General features: G+C 24.9%; 2 protein-coding genes across 2 annotated transcripts; both read right to left on the bottom strand.

Annotated features, from left to right (window-relative positions):
- Window positions 1-397: 397 nt before the first annotated feature.
- Window positions 398-1,351, bottom strand: LOC129293196 (NAD(P)H-quinone oxidoreductase subunit K, chloroplastic). The gene has a single exon (XM_054931009.1). The coding sequence runs from the start codon at window positions 1,285-1,287 to the stop codon at window positions 538-540; it is 750 nt and encodes a 249-aa protein (XP_054786984.1). The 5' UTR covers window positions 1,288-1,351; the 3' UTR covers window positions 398-537.
- Window positions 1,352-2,602: 1,251 nt separating this feature from the next.
- LOC129293197 (ATP synthase epsilon chain, chloroplastic) lies at window positions 2,603-4,124 on the bottom strand. The gene has a single exon (XM_054931010.1). The coding sequence runs from the start codon at window positions 3,977-3,979 to the stop codon at window positions 3,755-3,757; it is 225 nt and encodes a 74-aa protein (XP_054786985.1). The 5' UTR covers window positions 3,980-4,124; the 3' UTR covers window positions 2,603-3,754.
- Window positions 4,125-10,210: the final 6,086 nt, after the last annotated feature.

Here is a 10,210-nt window from a genome sequence, read left to right as displayed (position 1 = left end):
CATTAAGATACGTTTCAGACGTGGATGATTATCATAAGAGATTCCTAACATATCATAAGATTCCCTTTCTTGAAAATCCGCACTTTTCCAAACCCAGAAAATAGAGGGAATTCTAGGATTTTTCCTTGAGACAAATACTTTTATGCATACCTCTTCTGGTTGATCTATACCATATTCTATTCTTGTAAGATGATACACACTGGCTAACAGTCCTCCTGGTGCTACATCATAGGCACATTGGAAACGGAGATAATTGTAACCATATACATATAAAATCACAGCAATCGAATGCCAATCCTCGGGCTTTATTTGTAAAGTCTCTATTCCTTGGTAATCGAAACCCAAGGATCTATAACTAGCCCATGTTTGACTAGCCAAGCAGACAAACGACCCTGCATTTTTTTATCTCTCCCACATTTTTATTTGTATAAGTTTTGTATAAGTATTTAATATTTATGATTACGATGAAATTTTTGAAGATTGTCTTGTTCTTATTTTGTACAATGCAATTTCTTATTTTGTACAAAAGGATCCTGCCTAATTCACCATTTCGTGGGAGGATACTGAACTTTTGTATTTGAAAAATGTTTCAGAGGGTATCTCTGAAGTAGATGGTGGTTGATAGAGTAATCCTTGATCATAATTGCCGGTATGAGTACTGCGCCCAACATGAAACTTGTGATTGGTAGTAAAACACCTATTCTCCTGTTGAGACCTAATTCGATCTTCGTAGATTTCTCGAGAGATTTTCTTACGAAGTTTTGTTATAGCATCTATAATGGCCTCCGGTTTAGGTGGACAGCCCGGCAAATAGACATCTACAGGAATTAGCTTATCCACGCCCCGAACAGTACTATAAGAATCGGTACTGAACATCCCCCCTGTAATTGTACAAGCTCCCATAGCAATAACATATTTTGGTTCAGGCATTTGCTCATATAATCTCACTAAAGAAGGGGCCATCTTCATTGTTACTGTGCCTGCTGTTAAAATTAGATCTGCTTGTCTAGGACTAGATCGTGGTACCAGTCTATAACGATCAAAGTCGAATCGTGATCCTATTAAGGAAGCAAATTCAATGAAGCAACAACTGGTACCATAGAGAAGCGGCCATAAACTGGATAGTCTTGACCAATTTGAAAGATCATTTAATGTAGTTGAAATAACTGAATCTTGGGTTGTTCGATCAAGTAAGGGAAACTCAATGGAATTCATAACTGTCTCAATGTTTTTTTTATTGTCTAAATATTCAAGAATTAAGACCATTCTAGTGCTCCTTTTCGCCATGCATAAATTGAACCAACAATTAGGATAAGCACGAAAATTAAAGCTTTTATAAATACGGATACCCCCAATACATCGAAACTCATTGCCCACGGATAAAGAAAAACCGTTTCAACATCAAAAACAACAAAAACTAGAGCAAACATATAATAACGGATTCGAAACTGTAACCAAGCATCGCCCATTGGTTCTATTCCCGATTCATAACTAGAAAGTTTCTCTGGCCCTTTATTAATCGGGGCTAAAATTCCAGAAATTAGAAATGCCAAAATAGGAATAAGACTCGATATTATTAGAAATGCCCAAAAAATATCATATTCGTAAAGCAAAAACATAGATGTACTCCTATGAATGTGGAAAATCTACCAGATACTTATTAGTCGATTCGAATTGGAATTAATTATCAAGTCAGCCATAACTGTTTATAATTTGAAGCAAACTGCTCAGTTTCGTTTGTTTCCTGTGGTACATATCTCATTTCAAGATAGAAATATAACCATATATATATATTTGGTATGACGTACAAAGAAAACAAAAAAAAACTCTCGCATTTTCGCCTGACTTCGAATTCTCTCTAAAGAAAAGTAATTCCAGATTGAAATCCAATCTCCTTTTTTTTATTAATTAATAATTATTATTAATAATAATATTAATTATTTCAAAAACAATTTTGAATTATTTTCGAATTGATTCTAATTATTATTTCTTTTTCTATTTTTATTTATTTACTAATGACTAATGAATAATTAATATTCATTATTTCATTATTCTTTTTGATTTTCTAGTTCAAATTTCTTCTAGTTAAAATTTCATTATTTTATTAATCTTATTTGTTATTAATCTTATTTGTTAATTCTCAATATTTTCTATTTTAATAAAATATTATTTTATTAAATAGAAGATTTCAATAAATAATCAATATTGAAATTAATTCAATATTGAAATTCATTATATATATAATATAAATATATATTATTGAAATATTCTTATTCTATTTCATTTGAAATTCAATATTGAAATTAAATAGAAAAATGAAATTGAAATTTCTAAATTAGAAATCCATTTTTCAATTTAAAATAGTATAAAAAATTTATACTACTATCTAATATAATACTAATTTACAGACTAATAATAAATAGAATAATATTAATATATTCTATTTAAGTTAAGATATTATCTATTATAAGTATAAGAAAGAATTTAGACTACTACTAATATTTAGGTATTTAGTAGTATTAGTAAAAGGAAATAAGTAAATAGAAACATTAGTAGTATTAGTAGGAATATTAGGGCTATACGGACTCGAACCGTAGACCTTCTCGGTAAAATAGATTAAACTTATTATTATCAAAATGATTTGAATTGCTTTACAGACCCAACGTGCATCTTTTTTGCATTGGGCTTTTTCATTAACTGATAAAAAGATCAGTTAATCTACCATCTTTTTTCTTGACAGAAAGAGAAAGATAAGGAGATGGCTCCATGTGCTCTGATTTGGTTTTTATTCCAATCTAAGAGCACTACCAAAGTGTTTCAAAGAAGGGTTATCCTGACGTAGGTCTGCTTCTGGCCTGGATCAACTTAAGTTAAATGGAGTCTCTATCGACCTTCTTAAATTAAATTAAAGAATAAAATAGGAAACTTCATACACCTTAAAGTTCATAAGATAGGACGAAAAGAGAATTTTTTTGAGGTCCCTATACTCATTATGCCTAGCATTGAATAGACTAGGTATTCACCTTATCAATATCTCAAAATCTCAAATCAATGATGGGTTCTATTTGCCGTCTAAATTAAATGTACACTCGAATCGTACCGAACCCTTTGTCAGGCTATTGTTCTCTTGTTTTGTTCCCTAAAAGTCATGGAGTAAGACATCGATTTCTCAATAAGATCAACTCTTTTGATTACATGATGGACTCCTCTGAAAAAACATTGGCGCGCGTGTAAACGAGGTGCTCTACCTAACTGAGCTATAGCCCTTGTGCTTTTGATACATATTTTATCATATTATGTAGAGAATTTATTGTCAAGATGAATATTACATGATCTAATCTCTTTGATTGGTATTGCTTATAAGTAATATTCCATTTATAATCCATCGATATGATAGGTCCCACTTGTTTTTCTTTGGAATAATAAATGACCTACTTAACTCAGTGGTTAGAGTATTGCTTTCATACGGCGGGAGTCATTGGTTCAAATCCAATAGTAGGTATAGGTAGAACTTTTTAGCTCCCAGAGTCAATGGGTATCTAATAAGTTTTTTTACTCACCTTTTTCTTTTATTGATTTTGTATCTTTTCCATCTTATTTATTCATTTTTTGAATTTCCTTTCGTTGCATTACAATTCGATTGCACTATTTGATTCTATTCAATCAACAGAAATCCAAATAGGTTGTACAAAAAAACTTCTGTTTATACAACCTATTTGGATTTTGAATTATTTTATTCGTACGCACCAACTTGTTACGAAATAATATTGATAGCCTCTACTCGTGTCCTAGCTCGTCTGAGAGCTAGATTTGCCTCAATTGTTTGTCTCTTGCCTTCAGCTTTACTCAAGTTAGCTTCTGCTATTTCAAGAGTTTGCTGAGCTTCTTGTGGATCAATGTCACTACCCTTCTCCGCATCATTTACTAAAACAGTGATCTCATTATTGCCTATTCTAGCAAAACCGCCCATCAGAGCCATCGTTACCCATTGGCCGTTAAGGCGTATTCTCAAAATACCGATATCTACAGCTGTGGCAATAGGCGCGTGATTTGGTAATACTCCAATTTGTCCACTATTAGTAGATAAAATAATTTCCTTCACTTCTGAATCCCAAACAATTCGATTTGGGGCCTTTAATTAGTTTGGTTTTTTAGGAATTTAGTTTAGATTTGGATCAAGTTTAAACTTTTTAATGAGATATTATTCATAATTACTAATATATATTCATGTTCAATGATAATTTTTAACTATTAATTATTATATGCAATGAAAAAATCTATTGAGCACAAAAGAATATTTTTTAAACAATTTAATAGCATACTTAACTATTAAAAATCAAAGTATTATCTTTAAGACATTTGATTATAAAATTAAAAAATTATCGTAAATAATAATAAACAAAATTTACCTAATTATAACTTATTTTTACTAATGATTTACAAATAAATAAACTTGAAAAGGGGAAAAAGCTTTGATAAATTTATACATACATATAATAAATATAATAAAACTTGGTTCAATTTGATTTAAGTTTTCAGAAGCAAAAACCTAAACCAAACTAAACTAATCGGTTTTGGTAAAAGAAAAACTAAACCAAACCTTATTTATAGTTGGTTTTGATTGTTTCATGTCAGTTTGGTTTAGTGTGTTCGATTTTAATTGGTTTTGAGCACCATTACGTATAGTCCACCTATATTAAAGCTGAATTTAAATAAATTTATTAAAAATTTTATTTTAATAAAAAATTAAAAAATATATTGAATGTGGATTATCTAAATTAAATCTCGATGGTCTAGATTTCTTCTTTTACAGAGAAGATGCAGCAAATAGCTTACCTCTTCTTAAGGAAGAAGCCAAGTCCAAGAAAGACTTCTAAGGGCCAAACTAAATTACAAAATAAAAAATGAAACAACAAAAACTACAGACTGAACAAAAATAAAAAAGGAAAATACAATAAAAAAATTTTAAATTATATAAATGATAATTTAATCTTTTAAAATATCATAATTCTACTGAAATCTTTAGGGACTTTTTTATTATTAATGAATTTATATAAATGATTAAATTGTTCTTATTGAAAATAAAATGATTCATAAATTTTGTTTAAATAATCATAATTTTTTTATATTCATAATAATACAATAGTAAATTACAACTTCACATGTTAAATTTTTGATTTATTGCTGCATTATTGCGAATATAAGAAGAAAAGTTGTAAATATTTAAACAAAACTTGTGAATCATTTTATTTTCAATAAAAGCAATTTCATCATTTGTATAAATTCATTAATGACAGAAAAGTCCCTAAAAACTTTAGTGAAATTATAGTATTTTGAGGATTAATTTGTTATTTATATATTTTAGAGGGATTTTATTATTATTTTGTTAAATAAAAACTAGACTTGTAGACTCAACAGCATAAAAATTACAAATAGAGATAAAAATTACAAAGTCAAGAAAAAACTCTAGAAGATAAATATCCAAAAGGTCCAAGCCATGCATCATCTGAATATGCAGAAGTTGAAAAGAAGAAGTCGCATGAATTTCTTGTGGAACCAGTTTGAAAACTAGTTCATTACTAACAATTTAGAGCTTGGCAAGTAAGACAACGAAATGATAAATATGTATTGAATCATAAGTTTGTCTTCCGTGGGATTTTTGAGTGTCCTAGCTTAAACTCAAGAAGCCATGACAGTTTTTGAAACACTACGTGATCATTTCAGACCTCTAAATCTAATAGATCTAGTTATATTATAAAGTGCGTCTGTGGCACTATATATGAACAGTTTTTTGAACAGTGTTTTCTCTTTTTTGTCCTTGGTAATTGACAACCATATAAATAATTTTAAAAAATAAAAATTGAAAATTAATAAAAAGTAAAATAAAGGAATAAAAAACAAATCTTGGGGAATTAAATTAGATAAATCAATATCAATATCAAGTCAGAATCAGATAAAAAAATATATCAACCAAATCAAAATACAATCTAGAAACAAAGAAAAAAAAAGGAACGGGTAACATATTTCAAAATCAATGGCAAGTATTTTTATAAAAATTAAAAAAAAATGATTTAAAAATAAAAAAGAAAGTGTAAACTCAAATTGGAACCAATAGATTTTTTTTCCTGAATAAAAAAAAATGGATCAATCCACATCAAAATACAATCATAAACCAAGAAAAAAAGGAACAAAAATTAATTTTTGAATGGGTATTGTACATCCAATTTTTTGTTTTTCTTTTTAAATTTTTAATTAACATTAAATATGAGACAGAAAATAAAAAAGAAAAAGAATAATGTGGGCCCTATAATAAAAGAGATACATGTGAGACCTACAGAAAAAAAAATTGTTAATATGAAACTTCTAATTAAAAATGAGTAAAATATTTTATTTATTTTTATCTTAATTAATGATACCTTTCTTCTATTTTTTGAAACCTATATGAATATTTTTTTAGTATAGATATTCATGAAATACAAGCCTTCATTTTATTTTAAAATTTAATTTTCACCTACCTAACCATTAGTTAACTATTATAAAATACATGAACACTTGTGTTGGACTAAAATAACCCTATTTAACTATAAATATTGTCTAAAATTCATTTACATGTTTTTATAATTTTTAATTAGTTACATGATCCAATGTTTTTTTTTTCCTTTTTTATTTTTCAGATGGGTATTGTATATATGAATTTTTATTTTTTTTGTTAATTTTTTAATATGATATAGTAAATAAAAAAAATAAAGAATAATGTGGACCCCTGTAGTAAAAGAGGTACATGTGTAACCCACAAAAAATAAATTGTTAATATAAAACTTATAAAATACAAGCCTCCTTTTATTTTTAATATTTTATTTTCATCCACTTACCTGTTAGTTGATCATTAAGTTACATATGTTGGATTAAAATACCTTTATTCAAATATAAATGATGTCTAAAAATTATTTAAATTACCGAAGAAATGATTTTTTATTATTTAAATGTATTTATTTTGTAAATTTTTTAAAAATTAAATATATAAATTGGCCAAAAAAATTTTAAGGATGCAATTTATGGACTTAGTAAAGAGAAACAAAAATAAAATAATTTTTAATAATTTGGGGTAATTAAACTAGCTTAGATAAACTTGAAAGCTAAAGGTGTTAATATTCAAGCTCGACTATAAATTTTTTATGTAGTCAGATATTTTAAACTAAATAGGAATTGAAGCTCTAAGGGTAATGAAGGAAATGTAAAATTTTAATAAACTTAATTTTTAAAAAATTAGAGTAGTGTGATTTAAAAAAGTAGTGTGTGGGACTACCATTAAAAAAATGTGAGTGGGGTTTACATTTATAAATTTTAAAAAGTTAAACAAAGTGTAAAAAATAATAATATTTTTTTATTTTGAAAGATCATATAGGATTTTATAGTAAAAATTAATAGTGAATATAAGATTCTTAGTAAAATAATAAGTGTTAGATATATAAAGAATTTTCTATATATTTATTATTAACACACAATAACAAATCAAAATAGTTTGTGTGAGCATATATACAACAAGTTTTTATTTATATTCTTTGAATGTATAAGGAATAAAAATATATTATTCTATTATTTATATGTAAAAGTTGATTCTAAGCTAAACACTTATGACAGTGGGGATGCCTTATGAAATAAAAATTATAAAATTTAAATAAATATAAACATAAATACATTGGCTAATTTATCTCTTATTCCATTAAGGTTTTTTTTTTTTTTACAGATACGTGTTTGAAATATCATTTTAGGAAATTGAATTTCTTCATTAAAAAATGTAAGTAATTTTGTAGGGGTTATTATTTGAAAGTTTGATATTAAAAATATAAGACATTTTTAGTGTTTAAAGGTGTAATCATTGACTTTTTTTTTCAAAAATGTCCATATTGAGTAAATTATTTTATATTTATTTTAGTATAAAACACCTAATTAAACAGTAAATATGGAAAGATGGTATTATTTTAAAGATAAATAACTATTTTATTGAGGTAAAATTGATGAAAAATGCCTTATGGTTTTAAAAAGATGGAATACATATTTAATTTTAAAAAAACTAAATAAATTAATTTGTATGACTAATAAATTCAAGATATAAACAAAAATTTAAAAGAATATATCAAGAATTTTAACTGTCAAATAATGATTAGATGGGTGAAAATGAAAACTTAAAAATAAAATGCATATTTATTTTTTATAACTCTTAATTATTAATTTTAAGAGGGATTCATATGGATTTTAAAATACAAAAATTTATAATTAAGATAAAATAAAAGAAAAAATAATATTTTACTTTAGGGATATTAAAATAATTTTTAAATATTTATTTTTATTCTTAAAAATTAAAATATTCCCTTACATCGTATGGGGCAAAATCTAGTTCTTGAATAAAATATAATATTTGGACTTTTTAATAATTCCAATATTTGGGTTTTAAACATGCATATGGTAACTACTTACAAAATATATTATACTCTATCCGTTCAAAATATAAGGCATTTTTTGATAAGTTGAATGTTAAAAATATAAGGTATTTTTAGTCTTTCGAGGTGCAATTATTTTTTTTAAGTGCCCCTATTAATAATGACTTTATATTTATTGTAAGGTATTTAATAGGGGTAAATATAAAATGATATGGTTAGTTTGAAAGTAGATAATTACTTTATTAGGGGCGAGATTCGATTAAAAATGTCTTATATTTTTCAACGAAGGGAGTACTAAATTATACTTTTATTTTCTAATTTTGTTTAAAATTTTAATTTAGTTTCATAATTTTATAAAGTATCTTTTTTTTTTCTAACTTTAACAGTGTTAATTTCAAATGATTATTTTTTATCAATCATTGTTATTTAATAAAAACTAAATGTAATATGTTAACATTTGAGAATATTTTGTTAATATTTAAAAATTTAATATAATTTTTTTTGTAATGAATCTAATAGTGTTAGGATTAAAAAATTAAAAAGATACTTTATAAAATAAGATGATAAAATAAAATATTGTGCAAAATTAAATGTATAAAGGTAAAAACTTATAAAATATAACAAGTTATTATCTATCAAATTTCTTGCACGCTGAATAGAACATATAAAAAATTATAACAACTTATAAAAAATTATAGAATCATATTATTCATAATTTTGATATAAAAAAGTTGCTTATTTTTATCTTATATTCACTATAAACATCTCTTATTTTTAAAACCACTAGGGGTATAATTTATTATTTTAACTACACGGCTCTACTCTCAAACAGATAAGTTATTTGTTTGTAAAATTGTACAAGAATAAGAAATCCTAAAATAAAACAAGTTGTTTTAAATTTGAAAAAAATTATTTTTTGTATAATTTTGATTTAATTGCAACTCAAACCTTAAATTTTGATTCATTATAACTCAATTCTTATAATTTTAATTCATTTATAACCCACTCCCTAAAATTTTATTTGATGTAACTCAGTTCCTATAATTTAATTATTTTAAATATTAGTCTCTGTATTTTAAAAAAATAAAATTATAAAGATTACAATTATTTTTTAATCAATTATTATTTTATGGCAGTAAATATTATTTTTGTTAGAAAAATTAACTTAAAATGAAAAAATTTTTAAATTTTAAATAATTTTCTTATAAATATTTAAACAATTTTTAAATTCTATTTATTTTCAAATGAAAATAATTTAGTTTATAATTTATTTAAAAATATGTATTATATTATTTTATATTAATAAATGAATGATTTAATTTTTATCTTCTCCAAAGTTAAATTTTCCCCCATCTTTTATTAAAAATAAATTTTATCTATAATTTTTCAATTATCTTAAAAAATTATTTTAATAAAAAATCAATTTTAACCATTGAAATTTTGTTAATGGTCATTGTGAATAATTTTAAATTTTAAATGAATATTAATAACTTTTACAATACAAAATGTTAACCTGTTGAAATTGATGCCAATTCAATACATTTTCCTATACTTTCATTTACTATTTAGTTTAATTGTGAGTATTCTATGTTCAAATTTAAGAAAATGGGCTTTGGTTGAATTTAGCATTGATCAAAAAATTTATAGGCAATTTTTGCTAAAAATCTTGCCTTGTTTTAAATTTGAAAGATCTCATAGTTGTATCTAATATTTTAGGTAACTTCTAATGGGTAATTGTAGCAATGAAGAGTTGAACAATGATTGAAGAT

The sequence above is a fragment of the Prosopis cineraria genome, unplaced genomic scaffold, assembly GCF_029017545.1.
Source record: "Prosopis cineraria cultivar Desert tree isolate PC_DT_omini unplaced genomic scaffold, ASM2901754v1 PC14, whole genome shotgun sequence".
Taxonomy (NCBI): domain Eukaryota; kingdom Viridiplantae; phylum Streptophyta; class Magnoliopsida; order Fabales; family Fabaceae; genus Prosopis; species Prosopis cineraria.
Note: the sequence above shows the minus strand (reverse complement) of the source record. Positions and strands in the feature narration are given on the sequence as shown.

Bases quoted from the DNA above. Each gene is read 5' to 3' on its own strand.
- LOC129293196 (XM_054931009.1), bottom strand. From the start codon at position 1,287: ATGGCGAAAAGGAGCACTAGAATGGTCTTAATTCTTGAATATTTAGAC.
- LOC129293197 (XM_054931010.1), bottom strand. From the start codon at position 3,979: ATGGCTCTGATGGGCGGTTTTGCTAGAATAGGCAATAATGAGATCACT.